Source organism: Enhydra lutris, unplaced genomic scaffold (genome assembly GCF_002288905.1).
Source record: "Enhydra lutris kenyoni isolate GAN:26980312 unplaced genomic scaffold, ASM228890v2 scaffoldscaffold21, whole genome shotgun sequence".
NCBI classification, from domain to species: Eukaryota; Metazoa; Chordata; class Mammalia; order Carnivora; family Mustelidae; genus Enhydra; species Enhydra lutris.
The window spans coordinates 57,980,318-57,999,655 of NW_019154105.1; the positions used below are offsets into that span (position 1 = coordinate 57,980,318).

The 19,338-nt window shown below is 43.8% G+C and overlaps 1 protein-coding gene across 1 annotated transcript in view; it reads right to left on the bottom strand.

The window, feature by feature from the left end:
* Positions 1–19,338, bottom strand: part of LOC111149044 (coiled-coil and C2 domain containing 2A) — a 131,415-nt gene that overhangs the window by 53,133 nt on the left and 58,944 nt on the right. The window contains exons 14-17 of the mRNA XM_022505936.1: positions 18,355–18,511; positions 17,333–17,577; positions 14,204–14,381; positions 449–605 (exon numbers count right to left, since the gene is read on the bottom strand). Coding sequence (XP_022361644.1) covers positions 449–605; positions 14,204–14,381; positions 17,333–17,577; positions 18,355–18,511 — 737 coding nt within the window. The remainder of the gene's footprint in view (positions 1–448; positions 606–14,203; positions 14,382–17,332; positions 17,578–18,354; positions 18,512–19,338) is intronic.

Here is a 19,338-nt window from a genome sequence, read left to right on the forward strand (position 1 = left end):
GGTAGGTACATCATATATCTAATCACAATTATGGGGATAAGAGAGAAGATATTAATTAATATCCCTATTATAATTATTTAAGTTTTTCAAACTTTCAGTCTTATGAATAATACCATGATGTACATTTTTTATGCACAAAGCTTTGTCCTTGTTTTAAATTATTTTCTTACAAAAGATTTCTAGAAGAAAAATTAAGGTGTCAAAGGCATTTTAAAGGTCTTTATTCACATTGTCAAACTACTTTATACTTGCCTAGTTATATGAATTTATTGGCCACCAACAGTATACAAAAAAAAGAATTTGCAAAAAATTACATATCATCTTTTTAATTTGAATTTCTGAAAGCAATCTTATAATTATCTGGTTGTGTGAAAATGAAAAAAAAAAAAGCCAAGTTCAAAACTGACAGTAAAATCATGAGCCATTAAGAATAATTTGCTTTCCTTACCACTTCCAACTCCCTCGTGGTCCAGTGTCACATGCTGGTTACTACTAAACTCCACTTCTTCAATGGGAGCTCTGCCAGTGACAACAGTAGTTTCAGGAATAGGCAGAAACACTTCTGCTAGCAATGTGGTACCAGTGTGTCCAACTGTTTCATATACCTGAAATTGAGGAAGAAAAACAGTCAAAGAAAAACAGCAGGAATATGCTCACTGCCAGATATTTAATCCATTTACCTATGCTGATCACTGTTCTAGCCCAGAGCATCCACGTCAGAGTGGAAAAGTTGAGTTGTGTTATTGTGGTTCCCATGGAGACTAAGTTACACCCTATTAGTGGCCAAGTTGTTGACATCCTGTTCTCTTGTCTGGTCTACTATCCTGGGGTGGAGAGGTTAATCATAGGAGCAGGCTATCACAACCGTTTCCATTTCAAACCAATACATAGGTTATGAATGGGCTTCCTCTTTTTCCTGTTTGTGTTATTTCTCAGGAAAAGAAATGCCATCAGGGGGAATGGGTGAGATAAAATGGGCATGCCACTAGATGATTTATTATTTACACCTAAAAGTCAATAGGAGAAGTATCATACCTAGAAGTACTCTAGAGCATCAGGTTCAAATCTACTATTTAATAAATCTTCCAAATTCTTTCCTTCAAGAGCTCATTTAATTTGTTGGCTGCTGAAACCCTACCAGCTCCTTCTCAGACTTTCTCCCAAGAGGGAGCCAACTGGACCAACTGCAACTCTAATTACTGTGGCTTGTCTCATTTTAATGCCATCACCATGAAAGGATCCGTTCCCAAGGCAACCAGAGATTATGTACATACAATGCAGTTCAATAGGAACTTCGCTCCATTGGATCAAATGTCTCTTGTACCCTTGGATCATTTCACTTTTGTGGTAAGAAGATGACAAAATATTCCACAGTCCTGCTGGTTTCTTTCCTGTATTTTTTCTTTCCCTCTGAGAGGTCTCTGGCTAGTACACATTTCTCCAAAGTGCTGACTTTGCTCATTTATTTTTACTAATTAAATATTCGTATTTTTCTTCTTGTGCAATAGAGTCCCCCTCTGATTAATACTTTCCACTTACCGCTGGGATGCACATAGAAGACACTACAGGTCCTCTCCCCGCCCCCACTCTCCCCTACAGGGCATATGATACGAATTCTTTTTCAAGGATGAGGAGAAGGCTGAATTAGTGCTAGGCTGCCATCCTGGCCTCGTCTCCCTGTATCTACCAGCTCACATTTGCCAGATGACTGGCTGAGCTTGGAGGGGCTACTGGAGCAAAGACAGAGACATGACAACTGAACTCAGAACCCTGGACTTAATATCACTGTGAGCTGTTCTAACAGGTTATGTGTGCTGAGAGACCTGTGACTGTCAGGGCCCACCTGTGCTGAGTGGCCAAGTCCACCTAATTCAGGGCTTGGCAACAAGCCCATGAGTATACCACGTTCTCCAAATTCATCTTTATCATCTTTATCAGTAAAAACAAAAAAGTGATATTTTGGTCTCTATTAAAAAACACCTTTTATAGAAAATGTCAAATACATAATCCTAGAAGAACAATACAGCATGAACCCATCACCTGGCTTCAAATACCATTAGCTAATGGCCAACCTGGTTTCATCTCTACTCTCATGTTTTCCCCTCTCCACCAATATTTGGAACCCAGACATCATTCCATCTGTAAATATTTCAGTATGTGTCTCTAAAAGAGAAGGATATAAAAAAGCATAGCTATAATACCATTATCGCAGTAATTCCTTCATAATGTCAAATATCAGTAAGTTTTAAATTTCCTTCAGAGTCTCAAAAAATTACTATAAAACTTTGAATCAGGATCAAAATATACTCTCCACAGTGTGAATGATTGATAATTCCCTCAAGCCTCTATTGATTTGTAGGTGACACCCCTCCCTTTTCATAAGTTTTAAATTTTTAAATTTCTCTGTATTTTTATTGGTTTAGAGCTCTAATGGGAAAAGGAGTGCCATTTACTGCTTGCCCCAAACTCCCATAAGGAGACTCTGGATTTACAATCTCAGAGAACTTAAAGAACATAAGCAGATTATTTTTTCTTGCACAGAAGACCTTGGTTGACCGTGTTAAATTATCACGAGCATGAAGTTTCAGCCTGAGAAAATGATATGTTTTCGTTCCTTTTTAAAATTTTTTATTTTTTGCCAACATTTTAATTGAGACATTCATTTGTATGCAGCCCAGTATGGGCTTTTGGTCTGGTATTTTGTTCAGTCTTTCACACATTCCTATGAAGGATGGTTTGTGGTGAAGATTAAGCCAGATAACAGACCCAACAATTCTGGATGATGGATTTGAGGCTCCAAAAGGAGAAACTCCTTCAGCCACTCACTTGGTAATTCAAAAAGCTGCGATTTGAATCTACAACTGTTTCACTTCAAAACTCATACACTTTTTTGCTATGACTTCCTTATGGGCTGGGAAAATCTGAAAGGCAACCAAACAATTAAGAATTCTTTTAGAGTCATAGCTATGATCCAGAAAACGTAATTCGTTTAGACAAACTGGTGGGAAATAATGATTGAAAGAGTATTTAGAATCTGAATGAAAAAAAAAATACTACAAAAAATGTAAGTACTATAAAAAAAGTGTCTAGGGGCGTCTGGGTGACTCAGTTGGTTAAGGGTCTGACTCTTGATCTCAGCTAAGGTCTTGATCTTAGGATTATGGGTTCACACTCCATGTTGGGCTCCACAATGGGCATGGAGCCTACTTTAAAAACAAACAAAAAGACAAGCAAAAAAAAAAAAAAAAAGCAATGTCTATAATCAAAACTTAAAGGATCACCTCAGCATATGCAATCATCAAAAGACTGCTGAGCTATTCCTGTCTCAGACTTACTTCTTGGTTGCTCAGAACTCTTAAGAGGGTTGCTGCCTCAGCAAGAGAGGTGTGTCTCATTCACTCTAGTGCAGGGGCTTTAACTCACTGTAAAGTGCCTATGTGGACTGGGCACCAAGCGAGGCATTTGGGGAGTTGCCACCTGCACACCAATACCCACGGATGTGCCACCATCATACCCTATGTTTTCCCTGAAGAAACACTTATCCACTCTATCAAAATTTCTTGTTAATGCATTGTCTGTCTCACTGGACATGGTGATTCCTGAGGACAAGGTCTTGCTTGATTTCCCTTTGAAAGCCCAGTACCTGCCATCTGAGAATTAATGTATTTAGAAGGAGCATGCTAACTCTTAATAGAAGTAAGGCATTATTGTTGCTGTAATTATTGTTGTTGTTGTTGTTTATGATGATGATGATGATGATGATGTAAACTCTACCCTTAATGTTGGGCTCAAACTCTTGACCCTGAGGTCAAGAGTTGCATTCTCCACTGACTGAACCAGTCAGGCACCCCTAGAAATAAGGCATTAAATGATAAATCCAAGGAATGGTTTTCTTTGAACTGCTGCTATCCTGGGTGTAGTATGGCTCTCAGATTTTATTTTACTCCCTACTTGTCACTCCTCTCACAGCCTGAAGAGGGCAATGTGGGACAGAGCAGCCTTGTGTTCCAACAGCTCTGAATCCTGACACTGACACTTAGTAGCTGCTATGCAACCTTGGGCATGACATTCCTCGCTTTTTGCTTTTATTGTGAAATGAAGATGTTAAAGCTCTGCAGGAGGGCAGTGGTGAAGCTTTGGGACCTGGGCGAGATGTCTCTTTCCTTCCTTATGAGCTCAGTAAATGTTTATTCTTCTTCTTCTGAGCATACAATCTACAATAAGCACCTGCATTTTTATAGTACTCTGTGGTTTACAAAGCTCTTTCATAAACATAATTACACTTCCCAAATATCTTGTTAAATCTTGCTGGCAACTGGTTTTAGTAAACTTTATGAAATAAGAATTTCTTTTATTTAAGTTAAACTTATAAGATCTGTCTTTTCAAGACACTAATTTTTTTCAAGGAAGACATTAAGTTGCTGAGGATTTATAGGAATTTTACAGCATATCCTATATTTGTAATGAAATCATCTATATTTCTGGGTCCCCAAAGGCAAGGAGGTGAAAAATGAACTACTTAAGGCTTAAATGCTTTTGAAAAAATCAGGAGCTAATGAAGTCCTGATATTACTTCAAGTCAAGGGAATAGAAAGCATACCAATAGTTAGAAAATACCATTTATGATGGCAAAGCAAGTTTCAGAAAGGGACATAAATGCAGTATTTAATATTTCATTAAACCTGTGTTTTAGCGTATGCAATCATCAAAACCTGACCTTGCGACTCTCTTACCTTCTACTACTTCAGAATTCCAAAATGTTCCAACACTCAGTGCAGTTAAATAAGTGTGTGAAGTATGTTTAAAAATAAGAACAAATCCAAATATTTTTCATATAGCTTGCATCTCTTTCTATAACGTAAGAACCCAGTGTTCGCTTATTTAGCTGTATAAGATAAAGTTTCTATATTACTTAGCACCAAAGGCTTTACAAAAACATCTCTCTTAGACTTTAATAATTCATCAAATGCTTTATTGTGGAAGGACCACAGGAGTTGGCTCTGAGCTTTTCTGTTTTGGTTTTTATTCCCTGTGGGTTGCCCTGTGCTGGTCATTCTGCTTAGTAATGACCCACAAAGCATGCAGTTATTGTAGAAAGGACATTTCTGGAGGACATCAGTGGAAAGGTCCTTGTTCCCAGTTTCTGGAAACACATTTCTGTCTAATGTCAGGAGAGGAACTAAATGCTCTTGGTGCTGAGTCTTTAGGACAGAGGCAATATGAACTCTAGGGGAGCAGAAGGTTTGCTAATTGAGACTACTGTCTCAGAAGACTGTTATCAACTTTTTAAATTTTTAAATTTTATTTTTTTAAAGATTTTTTATTTATTTGAGACAGAGAGAGAGAGTGTGTGTGAGCAAGTACAGGGGGAGGTGCAGAGGGAGAGAGAGAAGCAGACTCCCTGCTGAGCAGAGAGCCCATGAACTTTTTTTAATAAGGAAAAATGGATTCCATCTGACAAAGCCAAAAAAAAAAAAAAAAATCCAAAGTTTTCCCACACTTTTCACTCTCCTCTTTCAAGGTGGCAGCAGTTCCATTTAATGCTAGGGTGCTGTGCTGTTTCAAAAAGTCAGAAAATGGGCACCTTGGGCTTGGTGTTTATAAGCAGCTTTCTGTATAATTAAGTTTAACTTTTTCTTTTTCCCCAAGTCGGGGGTTGTCAACCTCAGCACTATTGACATTTTGGGTTGGATGATTCTTCATTGTGTGAGCTGTTCTGTACTTTGCAGGCTGTTAAGCGACATCTCTGACCTCAACCCATCAGAGGTGCCGTTAGCTCCCCACTTGTTATAATCAAAATGTCTCCTGACACTGTCACATGTCCCCTGGGGTGTAAAATTACCTCTGCCTGAGAAGCACTGCTATGAGCAAAACAAGTGCTTATGTGTATGTTTGAAGGTGGAAAGCTGAGGGAGAAACATGGTTTACATTCAACTGTTCAAAAATCTTTCTGTTGTGTAAAGCAAGGCAGCAATGAATTCAGAACAGCAATTAGATCCACTGCTACCAACTTGAGATTATTGTTAAAAAAATTTGTTATTGGGGCGCCTGGGTGGCTCATTCAGTTAAGCATCCTATTGTTGATTTTCGCTCAGGTCACGATCTCAGGGTCGTGAGATCAAGTCCCACGTTGGGCTCCACGCTGATGGAGCCTGCTTGCAATGCTCCTCCTTCCTCTGCCTCTCCCCTGCTCATGCATGCATGTGTGTGTGTGTGTGCACTCTTTCTCCCTTTAAAATAAATAAATAAATCTTAAAAAATAATCATTAAACTTCGATTAACATACTATGCTATATTTGTTTCAGGTGGTGTCCAACACAGTGATCCTACAATTCTGTACTTTATGCAAAGCTCACTATGATAGGAGCAGTCATTACCTGTCACCACACAACCTTATTACAGTATTATTGACTAGGCTATGTCTTTCATCTCCGAGACTTGTTTATTTTATAAGCGGAAGATTGTACCCCTAATGCCCTCTACCTATTTCTTTTAGCCTGCCATCCCCCTCCCTTCTGGCAACCACCAGTTTGTTCTCTGTATTTAAGAGTTTGCTTCTGTTTCTGTTTTGTTTTGTTTGTATATTTGTCCAGCTTGGGATGGTTTATGCAATTACAATGGCTTCTCTTTGGAATCTAGTTTACTTTAACTCAACCATCTGGGGCACATTTGCCTGCTAACAGTGATTAGAATTGTATAGATAAGATGAACCTTAGAAATACAGGGACATTAAGACAGATAAAAAACAGTATTCCGCTGGGAAGTAGAATTTATATCACATGGTTTAAAATGATGATTCTCTAATTTTAAAACAGAAGAGAACAAACCAGAACAGTCTCATGGCTTGTACTTGGTAGAGCTAGGTTCAGACAAGCAGCTGCCCTCTCAGCTCGGCTGCTTGTGATGGTCACGGCTGTTAGTCACCTCATGGTCCCCATTTCCCTCAGGGTTGAATCCAAGTATTATCCTAGTGTTATGCCCACAGACTTCCCTCCTTCACTGAAAAGGTGGAGGGCATCTGAGGGGGACCCCCATACAGCTCTGTCCCTTACCCTCATCCCGTGTCCTCATGCCTGCCCCAAAGGAACTTCCCATCATGCCTTGACCCCAACTCCCCCAATATCCTGTGGCCTCTGGTCCCTCTCCCCACCACTTTCCTTTTTATTTTCAGTCACCAATCTTTTCTGCCCTGGGGCTTTTCTCATGGTTTAACAGACACGCTCAATCAACACCCTAAAGGAAGCCACAGTTCCTGTCAAAACCCTGATCCAGGGGCGCCTGGGTGGCTCAGTGGGTTAAGCCTCTGCCTTCAGCTCAGGTCATGATCTCAGGGTCCTGGGATTGAGCCCCGCACAGGGCTCCCTGCTCATCGGGGAGCCTGCTTCCCTCTCTCTCTCTCTGCCTGGCTCTCTGCCCACTTGTGATCTGTCAAATAAATAAATAAAATATTTGTAAAAAAACCCCCAAAACCAAAACCCTGATCCATTTCCCTCCTTCCCTTTTCTGCTGAGCCTCTGGGAGAGGACCCTTCCCTTGGCATCTTCCTTTTTTTCTACCCCTGCCCACTGGACCTCAGTCACCAGGTCCTCCTGTAACATTTCCCCACCGCAGTCTAGCTGCAGTGCGGAGACTACATCAGGCTCATCTTTCTGCAGCCCCTGCCCGCCACCCCCTGCACAATGTCTATGCGATGAGACACTCGTTGGATTGAAGGGACGAACTACCAGTGCATGCAGCACGATGAGGAGGATATGGGAGCAGGTTCTGGGGGCTGGGGGTTGGGGGCTGGGGGCTGGCCCTGCCACCTTCTGGCTGTGTGACGTTAGGGCAGGTACTTAAGTTCCCTGAATTTCAGTGTAACGGGCACCCTAACACAGCGACTGCGGGACTGCTGTGAAGGTGGAATGAGTTTATACACAAAACATGGTGCCTGCAATATTTTAAGTGCTCGGGGACTGTTACACTAGGTATTACTAAATAGCTACACAGCTCAATGGGCTCTGATGCCCGCCGTTGTTTTCTAAGACTTCTCCCAAAGCAATTAGCTCTGAAAGTGCAGAGATACATCAAATTTTAGACTTTGCTCTTCTTTACTGTTATACCCAATTGATGGGCGCAATGTGTGTGAAATTTAGAGTCAGGCTGGGGGTTGAATTCTCCTCTGCCTCTTGACCTGCTCAGTGTTGTAAAGTTACTCAGTATCTCTGAAGCTCATCAGGAGAATAAGAGTATCTGCGGTTTTCTTTAGGATAACATCAGACGGTGTTTGTGAAGAACCTAGTGTTACGGTTAGATAAGCGATAAGTGTTATTTCCTAGAGATCTTCTCCATTTTCATGTGCCCCTGTCCAGCCAAGCCTGCATCTTCTCACCTGTAGATGACCTCACCTGGACCCTTGACCCGTCCTCCCACGGTAGCTGCTGTCCTTCCTCCCTGTTCTCAGCCACCTGGCTCCTCTGTTCTGCTCACTCACTGTAGGACCTCCTGGTATCTGCTCCCCTTGGCTCCCAGGGTCAGCTTTCAATAGTCTGACTCAGCATCATGCAATTGAGTAGATAGAGATGCTTGTGTAAAAACTATGTTTTGGACGAATGTCCACAAAGGACCAGCAGCAACCACGGAAATGAGTTGGCCAAGGGCTAAAAAAGACACTTCTCCAAACGGGACCGTTCCCCCAACTCCGATAGTGCAGTTCTGCAGATGAGCCAGAGGGATCAGGAGAGGACATAGGAAGGAACTCGAGTAACTGCCAATTAGGTTCGAAGGAACAATTCCCTATCTCAGTCCACATGACAGGAACATGAAAGCTCAATAGCATTTACTCATAAGGAAAAATAATAATAATAATGCTACAAAATGTAATCGCGTCCAGTGCAATGGGATCATTGTCAGTTTGGGGGGGGTCAGGAAGAGAAATGACTGATACAGATGTGAATGATAAGGAAATAAAGGTAGGCATCACAAAACTCTCTTTCCCTCCCTCCTTCCCTTCCTTTTTTAGGGAGAGGGAGAGAGAATCCTAAACAGGCTCCATGCCCAGTGCAGAGCATGACACGGGGCTCAATCCCATGACCTTGAGATCATGACCGGAGCTGAAATCAGGAGTCAGACACTTAACCAACTGAGCCACCCAGGCGCCTCCAACTACTTTATTTCTAAATCAAACTTCATTCTTGTGAAAGGCCAAGCATTTGTTTTGGAAAGACCTCATAAATGGAGATTTTTAGGACCTTTCTGGAGGGACTCTGGGCCTGTTCCTACTCCCCTGTCCCAAGAGAAGTCCAGCTTCATTCTCCCCTTGGGACCAGGCATGGTTCAACTTCTTTGTACGTTCACAGGTCCAGCCTTTGTCAAGTGCTGTCCATCCCTTCTTTCAAGGTCCCAGTGTTGTTCCAATTAATTCCTTCTGCTTACTTCCTGTGCTGGGCCCCATCCCATCCCATCCCATCCCCTCACTGCTGGCTTTTTGTGCCGGCTCTGGCCTCATGTCTGCTTCAGGACCGCCTGCACATTCCTTTCTCAAGCCTGGATTCAGCTTTAGGGTTTAAAACATGCAAGGAATCAAACCCTGCAATTAATATTGTTCCCATCAAGGCTCCTTGACATCCTCACAAAGCCAAGTACTGTTTCTCTGGAGCTCTCTCCTCTCCCAGCAGGATTTAAAGCTCCCCAAGGCAGCGCCATGGGGACCCCCCCCCCACTCCCGGCCTGGGGCTTCCAGTTCTCCCCTGAACGCCTGGCTCAGGTTTAGACACTAAGTTGGTGCTTAAGCAGCAAAGAGGCATAGCGCGTTTGTTGGGTCGCCAACTGATGCATTACTGTTTTGAGAATCTCGGAAATTCTAAGTACACTGGGCTCTAAAGTTAGGGATTTTATAATGCTGGTATAAACAGTTGCTTTTAAGGCGATTTTTCTTTTTTCTTTTTTTAAATATTTTATTTATTTATTTGACAGACAGAGATCACAAGTAGGCAGAGAGGCAGGCAGAGAGAGAGAGGAGGAAGCAGGCTCCCTGCTGAGCAGAGAGCCCGACGCGGGGCTCGATCCCAGAACCCTGGGATCATGACCCGAGCCGAAGGCAGAGGCTTTAACCCACTGAGCCACCCAGGCGCCCCTAAGGCGATTTTTCTCACCGTCTTAAAGCTGCCAGTAATTCTTGAACCTCTCTAATCCCACACTTGCAATTATGTGGAAAATTCCCAAATGGCGTAGTTCTATTCCTAGAAAGTTGAAATACAATAGCCCTTAAGTTAATTTCATCTGTAACTACTCCTCAATCGTAAAAATTATGCCATTGAGCCATTATGATATGTGATTGGATCCCTTATCAAATCTCTATAGATAGCTCAAGAACGTAGCCAAGGCTCTTTTAATATTTAAAAGATTACATGGTTCAGCTCTTAGGGCCAAGCTAATTGCCTGTGAATACATTCTTGGTATTCAAGGAGAAAAGTTTGTTTAGTTAAAAAATTTATTTCATTATATTTTGGAGAATTACTTTTTTCATATTACTTAAAAAAATTGTTTTGATTGCAATATCCAAGCAAGCTAATATCCAAGATAGCAAACAGGAGAGAGGTTAGGAGACTGCCCTTCTATTTCAGAATATATGTGAAGTAAAATATTGGTGATCATGGAAGGCGGAGGATGTTTTTCCTTCTATGGAAAAATCAGAAAATGTAGGACTGCCCAGCAGAGAAGCTCTCACAGGCTTCCGGGGAGTCTGAACTCTCAGAGGCACCTGCCTGGAGGAAGAGGGAGCTTCTCTCCTGTCTTCTGTGCTCTCCTCAGTGGGGTGTCCCCTACCGGGGCTCCCTCTCCTCCTACTGGCTATGTTGTCCCACATGGTTGTCTGCTGCTCTCCCTTGCTTCATTCCACTCTTCTATCTGCTTCTTCCCCTCAAGTCTTGGTCTCCTCATGTCAGCTTTTCCTCGGCAGGGAGGAATGGAGGGATGAGTCAAGGACAGATCTTAACGAGGGGGCAAACTCCAAATAACTGAACACTTAACCATTCTGTGGACCTAGTATGGGAGGGACTCACACGGGGACCTCCAGCAACCCGTTGTTATTCAGGGAAGGTGACAGCAGAGCATCAAGCTGGCTTCTGGGGTCTGTGTTTATGTACTTTCTCCATCAAGTTTTATTCTTTTTTTTTTTTTTTTTAAGTTTTTTTATTTAATTACCTGAGAGTGAGAGATAGTGAGAGAGAGCACACAGGAGTGGGGAGGCGAGGGAAAAGTAGACTCCCCACTGAGCAGGGAGCCTGATGCAGACTCCATCCCAGGACCCAGGATCACGACCTGAGCCGAAGATGCTTAACCGATTGAGCCACCCAGGTACCCCTCCATCAAGGTTTATTCTTAATTTAGACAGTTTTTCACATGCAGTAAATCTTTCTTTAAACTGTCACTAAAGCCACAGGAGTTCAGGGCCATGGCAGGAGGGATCATGTAGAAAATGGCAACGATGTGGGGCTTTGGAACCAGTGGAGTGCAACCCTTATCCATTCAGATTCTAAACCACCCAAAGCCCCTGGTCATCCAAACAGAAGGGCACAGCCCCCCCTACTCCCCCAGCTCCTCGCTCATGGAATCCCTGGACAGAAAGGTCCCTCTTAATCAGGTCTTAGTGGTACAGAGAATAACAGATTTTTAAAATCTCAGCATATCTGAAATGGGATTGTCTTTGGATCCACAGTGCATGGTAGCTCAGTGATACAAATAATGGTACGTCTCACAGGGAGTGGTGATGAGATGCAACCCAGTCCCTACAATCCCAGAGCCCCCCAGCATGGCTTTGCTAAGGGGACAGAGGAAGAGGAGCCCTCAGCGTGGTGCAGGCAGTCAGCAGGGTCCCGGAAGAGGTGGGTGGGAGAGGGGGCATGAACCTGACACCCGAGAGCGTGGACGGCTCCAGTTCACCTCCCAGCGCGGGGTGGCACGTGACTCTGGGTGATTCCGCTGCCTCGCCTTTAGACAGCATCACCCCAATTTCACCTTGCTTTCCACACAGCGTTGTAAACCAAGGGGGAAGCAAGTAGAAGCTTACAGAGATTATTTTCCCACAGATGATCTCCAGAAAGGGAATTTTCAGGCTTTAGGAAAGCTCAGTTTTCCCCAAACCCCCAAATCCGATAACCTTTCAAATACCATGTTTTATGTCAACAAAATGTCCTTGCCTTCTCCTCCCGCCCACAGTGAACTTTCAAGGTAGCAGCAAAATAAGTTCTATTTTTTTCCAAGTTCCAGTATCCATAGGCACTTTCTTAAATATTAGGGTTTTAAATCAAGAGTCCGGACACTTAACTGACTGCGCTACCCAGGTGCCCCTCCTCGACCAGTTTTAATAGGCTTTTAATTACTGAGATCCAGGTAATGGTTGATGTTCAAAATGTCAGAGAATATTCACAACCAAGTGCTAACCAATCAGAAGAGATGTCAGCCATACATGAGAACAAGTTCCTGGAGGCATTAGCCTTGTTCACACACCCTTTAGCTAGCCCATTGTGGGAAGGTCCAGGGGATCTTGGAAGTGGGCCAGAGTGGCATTTCGGGAATCCAGTACAGAAGTATTTAATTATTTTAACTTATTTACCTTATTTTTAAAAAGATTTTATTTATTTATTTGAGAGAGAGAAAGAGCATAAGCAGGTAGAGGGGCAGAAGGAGAGGGACAAGCAAACTCCCTGTCAAGCAGGGACCCCAACGTGGGCCTTGATCCCAGGGCCCTGGGATCATGACCTGAGCCAAAGGCAGATGCTCAACCAACTGAGCCACCCACGTACCCCTAAATATTTTAATAATGATACAGTTGTAATGTTACCTGCAGATAATGTCAATTATAACCAATAGGTAGTGGCTGCCTCGAGTACAGTGTTGAGAAGGATTCTGAAGTTCTATGTGGCAAGACACAATAAATAGTTATCTTGCGAGGGTGGTGGATGGGAATGAGAAATCTGTGCATAAATGGTGGATGTGGACTACAAGGGTGGTAGATGACAAAGGCATGTGTGCCAGATATTTGCAACCCTAGTCAAAAGGCCTATTACTATCATATAAGAGAATTCTGTTAGCATCCTAGGAGAGGATTCAAACAGCAAGCTTGGACACTGTTGTGGATTAAATAGTGTCCTCCAAAAATTGCTGTCTACCTGGAACCACAGAATGTGACCTTCTTCTTCTTCTTTTTTTTTTTTTAAATAAGCTCTTTATAGAAGTAATTAGTTAAACATTGAGATGAGCTGACACTGGCTGATGGTTGACTCTAAGTCCAGTGAGGATGTCTTAGTAAGAGACAAAAAGGGACACACAGAGACGGAGAGATGACCAAATGAAGTTGGAGGAGATTGGAGTGACGCTATAAGCCAAGGGATGCCAAGGGCCACCAGAAGCAGAAGAGGCCAAGAAGGATTCTCTGCTAGTGCTTCTGGGGGGAGCACAGCCCCCCTAGATTTCATACCTTAGGGCCTCCAGAGCTATATAAGAATAACTATCTGTTGTTTAAGCCAGTTGAACAGCGTAATTGGTGCAGCCCCAGGAAACTTAAACAGGAACGAATAGATACATTGCTAATGGTGGGATTTAGATCAGTGGTGATACTTATTTTGGGGAGATCCTATAATCTGTAGCCACGCCATCATAGCCACCTGTGATTATGGCAGTATTGATTTCTGGGTCTATCATGGTAGGATCCAGGTAGACAGCGATACTGAACTACTGAAAAAGCCAGGGACTCCTACCTCTCATTCCCTTTTCCCAACTCGAGGCACACCCTGGAGCACCATGGCCAGCATTTTCAGAGGGTGAGGAGGAAACAGATCCCCTTCTGCCAAGACGATAAGGACAGATGTGCCCAGGAGGAGGCTGACCTTCTATTCACCTTGAAATCTATCAGGACACCAGCGTTGCCAATGGATGATTTAAAACCATCTTATACCTGGAGCACCGGGGTCGCTCAGTCAGCTGAACGTCTGACTCTTGGTTTTGGCTCAGGTCATGATCTCAGGGTAGTGAGATCGAGCCCCACGTTGGGCTCCCTGCTCAGCGGGAAGTCTGCTTCCCCTCTCTGTCTTCCTCTGCCCCTCCACGCTGCTTGTGAACTCTTTTTCTTTCTTTTTGGCTAAAATAAATAAGTCTTAAAACCATCTCGTACCCGTGATCACCAAAAAATGCTTGGGATAATGACTATAATTGAAATGCATACCTGCAATGTTAAACTCTCTGGCCAGTTGAATATTTGCAAATTGAAAATCTGTCCAAAGTGAACTCGGAAGTCTGCCCCGAGTGGCCGACTGTCAGTCCTGGACACTTCCTTGTCATTGAAGATCACCTTTATATATATCGAGCGCCTCTTGACATCCTCCCTTCGCAAGACCTCCACCCTGCAAAGTGAGACCAATCATAGATGGGGTTAGTAGTTTACTAGGGAAAATTGGAGCGTCTGACAAATGGGCACTGCACAGAACAAGATACACTAGAGATGACTTGGCCAGTCACTGGAGCTCTCGTTCCTCCAAGACAGCCATGGGTCTCGAGGAACTTCATGGAACAAATTGCAATATGGACTAAGAAATGTGCACTCCAGAGTCCACCAGGGACCGAAGAACTGCAGTCCAAGCATCATTCACTCTGTTACAGGGTCCTTAATTGTTTTCAAAGAAGCCTTATGTTTGCACCCCAAAGCTTTAAGTATTTTTTAAATTTAATTTTATTTTTTCAGTGTTCCAAGATTCACTGTTTATGCACCACACCCAGTGCTCCGTGCAATACGTGCCCTTCTTAATACCCACCACCTGGCTTACCCAACCGCCCAGCCCCTCCCCTCCAAAACCCTCAGTTTGTTTCTCAGAATCTGCAGTCTCTCCTGGTTCGTCTCCCCCTCTGATCATAGTCCTTGTAAGTACGGTGAATCCAATTCATAAGGGACAGTAGTGATGTATATTTGGGGGGGGGTTTAATGCTAAAAATGTAATAGCATATTGTAACAGGTCAAATCCACTTTTCCAAGATTCCAGTTTTTTTTGGTTTTTGTCAATACTTTCCAATGATGAGTATTCACTGGACGTGGGGCTTCAGAGCAGTTTCTTTCTTTTTTTTTTTTCTTTAAGGCCACTTGGATTCCAAAAAAAGGTATCCTGGCCAGTGTATCATTCTTTTAGCCAGGAAGTTAAAAAAAACTGAAACCCCCAAGATTAGCTTTTAATTTTATCGTGTATATTTTCAGAGATACCCACCCGGAGTGACAGTCATTGGCTAAGTCAATAGCAACTCAAGTTCGGTAAGAACAGGGAACATTTAGAAAAATGAAAATCCAAAGTACACTCGGTGTGAAGTCTTTTTTTCTAGATTGCAGTGAGACAGGGGCGCCTGGGTGGCTCAGCTGCTTAAGTGTCTGACTTCAGCTCAGGTCAGGATCCCTGTGTCCTGGGATCAAGCCCCACATTGGGCTCCTGGCTCAGCTGGGAATCTGCTTCTCCCTCTGACCTACCCCCTGCTCAATCTCTTTCTCTTTCTCTCTCAAATAAATAAATAAAAAAAAAAAACTCTAAAAAAATTAAAAAAAAATTTCAGTGAGATATACACAACATAACACAATTTTACCTATTTTTAAGTGGACTATTCAGTGGCATTAAATACATTCACAATGTTATGCATCCATCCCACTAACCTTTTCAGGAACGTTTTCAGCATCCCAAATAGAAATTTTGTACCCATTAAATTTGGTGGTAGTTTTAACTCTGTAATTTAGGCCCATCCCAGATATAGAATTCCTCCAATGACTTCAACATTTTTTTTCTATAAAGGAGTTTAGCACCAAATTTCAAGAATAATTCAAGACACCTAAAGACTTAAGAGTTATTTTATGGTTTCTTCCCAGTAACCTGCTACAAACAGAACTAAGACCCCCCACCCCCCGCCCCGCATGGTCCCCCTTAAGTGATGGCCTGATGAAAAGTGTCAATCGTGATCACTGGTTTCGGGTAACCTAGGTTATAATCCCAAATCCCAGTGAGAACCAGGAAATTCAAGACTGAAGTATATATTCTCAGTCAAAATGAGACTCATGACAAAAGACTGCCAAAACTAGCCCAAATTTTCCCTTTAAAAAAACATGTAATCAGGGGTGCCTGGGTGGCTCAGATGGCTAAGGGTCTGTCTTCAGCTCAGGTCATGATCTCCAGGTCCTGGGATTGAGCCCCGCACTGGGCTCCTGGCTCAGCTGGAAGTCTGCTTCTCCCTCTCCCTCTGCCTGCTGCTTCCCCTACTTGTGCTCTCCTTGTCTCTCTCTCAAATGAATAAATAAAATCTTTTAAAAAAAGAAAACAAAAGACATGTAATGAAAAAAATAAAACCCCACTGTGTAATCACATATTTTGGATGTTCATGTTTTTTAAAATATGGCATGCTATTTGTGGCTTGAAAATAGCTAATTCAGTGCTGGGGAACAGTTTATATATATGTAGTATCTGAATGCTATGAAGTTGGGAGAACAGATACAGAAAGCCACAATTAAAAAATATCTTATTGGTACATTAACAGAAGTTTGAAACTAAGGAGGCTGTAGGAAGTCTTACATGGACATTCTAATGAATCCCCACATCCTAATTATCTCTGAGGGTGACCGAATTTATTATATATATAGATGTATGTGTATAAGGTGAAGCTTCTGACTGTTTCTCTCTTAGGCATCATATGAATGACTAGAAATGTATTTCTTTTTTTCCTGAGAGCGAGACAGAAAGAGTGAGAGAGCACACGTGGGGTGGGAGGGGCAGAAGTAGAGATAGAATCTTAAGTAGGCTCTAGGCCCAGCACAGAGCCTAACATGGGGCTCAATCTCACAACCCTGAGCTTAAATCAAGAGTCAGACACTTAATCAACCGAGCCACCCAAAGGCCCCTAGAAGTATATTTCTATCAAATCTGGAGTATATGCTTCAGATGTCTACAGGGGCTATCCGTAGTTCCTCTGGGAGGTTCTCTGGGGACCTTCAAAGAGAGAAGCTAGCCCCCCGGGGCAGCTGAAAACAAGAGTCAAGGACAGACCTGCATGTCTGTGCCCAGGAGCAGAGAACAAGCTACGAGCGGACAGAAGACTCCCTGAGGTTATGGACAAACACTCCAAATCAAAAGCCATGCAGGTACCACCTGCCCTAGGCGACTTCCCTCAGTGTGCTCCTGAGTGGTCCATGGGGATGCCGAAGGTAGGGGAACCATGGGAAATCACCAAAATATGGACAATACCTACACGTTCATGTAGTTCCATCTGAGATAGACTTACAGAGCTCAGGATTCTCCTGATCACATGGGCCAGACAGGGGCCGTCTACTCACCTGGGACACTGCTCGTTGGGAGTGATGCTCCCTGCCAGGCTCAGCTCCGGCACCAGTGTGGGCTCCCCAGGCCTTCTCCTGCTCCGGGCTGCCCTCTCCCTCACCTGTTGCTCTACCAGTGCCTGATCGGTGGGCTCCGGGGGGACGGGCTTCACAGGCTCTTCCCTGGGATACGGCTCCTCCAAGCCCTCTTCGGGATGTTCTTCGACAGGATGTTCTTGCTTCTTTTTCTTCTTCTTGGCTCTCTGTTGGGTAGAAGGCAATCTATATCAAGCAGACATTTTGCAATTTCACTTATGACCACAGTCTTCAGAACCAGATAGACCCGGATGCCGACCCAGCTCTGCCTCAAGCAGCTGTGTGTCCTCCAGCAGCCGCGTGACCTCTCTCTGCCTGTTTTCTCATCTACAGAATGGGGACAATCACAAGAAGCTCTCCAAGGGCTGCTGAACTGAGGTAATGCCTGGGACCTAGAAAGAGCTTAAAAAGGTTAGCTGTAGGGCACCTGGGTGGCTCAGTGGGTTGGGCCTCTGCCTTCGGCTCAGGTCATGATCTCGGTGTCCTGGGATCAAGCCCCACATCAGGCTCTCTGCTCAGTGGGGAGCCTGCTTCCATCTCTCTCTGCCTGCCTCTCTGCCTACTTGTGATCTCTCTGTCAAATAAATAAATAAAATCTTTTAAAAAAAAAGAGTTAGCTGTTCTGGTGATCATTAATATGGTTCTAAAGGCTGAGGACACATCTTGAAAGTAAAGTAAGGCTTGTGGGCACAGCTATGGCAGGTCACCTGCTCTGTTACTACTGTGCTTGGAGTCAATATTGCAGGCTTATGTGTACAAAGTTATATCATTTTCCCAGGGAAGCCCAGAAGCATCAATGCCCTGCCTTCCATGGGAGACAGAGCGGAGCCAGCAGGGGCCCCGGTCAGCCTATCCAGTTTCCCTCCTCTAGCCTCAGAGGCGGCCTCCCAGACCCCTCTTGTCCCTAAGGTTAGCCCTGCTCAAGGCCGAGGGGCTTGACAAACCTGGGCTTTCTTCCAGGCTTTCCACTGCTGGTACGCGGCTCTGTATGCCTCCATCTTCTGTTCATACTCTTCCCTGTGCTCTTCCAGCAACTCACTTATCTCAGCTTGAATTTCTGCCTCATATGCTTCTTCATCTGCTTCCTGGTCAACTTTTTCCCTTTAAAGGAATTTACAGTAGCTTCGTTATCTCTTGACATTAAGTAACAGAGTAGTAATAACAGCAAACACCTGTATGGAGCTTGACAGGTTCTCGTCTGACAGCTTTGCACCGGTTAGCCCTCAACCCTGGGAGGCCGATATTACGATCATCTGCATTTTACATGCAAGGAGACCGGCGCACAGAGAGATGAAGGAACTTGTCTAAGGACACACAGTTGGCGAGTGGAAGAGCTGAACTCTGAGCTATAGATTGCTATTTATGGCTAAGCAATGGTGCACCCCTGGGCTAAGTGACGCAGCCAGCATACAGACACAACCCCTGTAGATTCCAGGCCAGGAGGGGTAGTGGGTCATCGCAGTTACTAGTGCTTCAAGTCTCTGAGGAACCTCTTCATTATGTTGCTTCTGAGCCCCTGAAACTACTAGTCTGACTTTGGATTGGCAATTTGAGTTTTTCTTTGATGATTTTGCTGACACTTTATCAGGAGCTCTGACCAACCCAAAGCAATGTTTCCTGCAGCGTGCTCGGTAGGACATTAATGCTGTGAGATCTCCTGCCCTAAAAGGTGCTGTGGCTCTAGCCACGCCGAGATTAAATAAATGTGGTATGTGAAACAGTGTGTGATTCTTCTGGAAAGCAGTGGCAGGCACGCCACACCCAACACCTCCTTCCTCCTCCCCAGCTCAACATTGTAGCTCATTGCCCAGGCTTACTTGATCACTGCTGCCAGGCCTTCAGGTTCTACTCCTAAAGTTCCTGTTCCTTTTGGATAAAATTACTCAGGTACCTGAGGTTGACACAGATTTGCTTACATTCACGTGGGG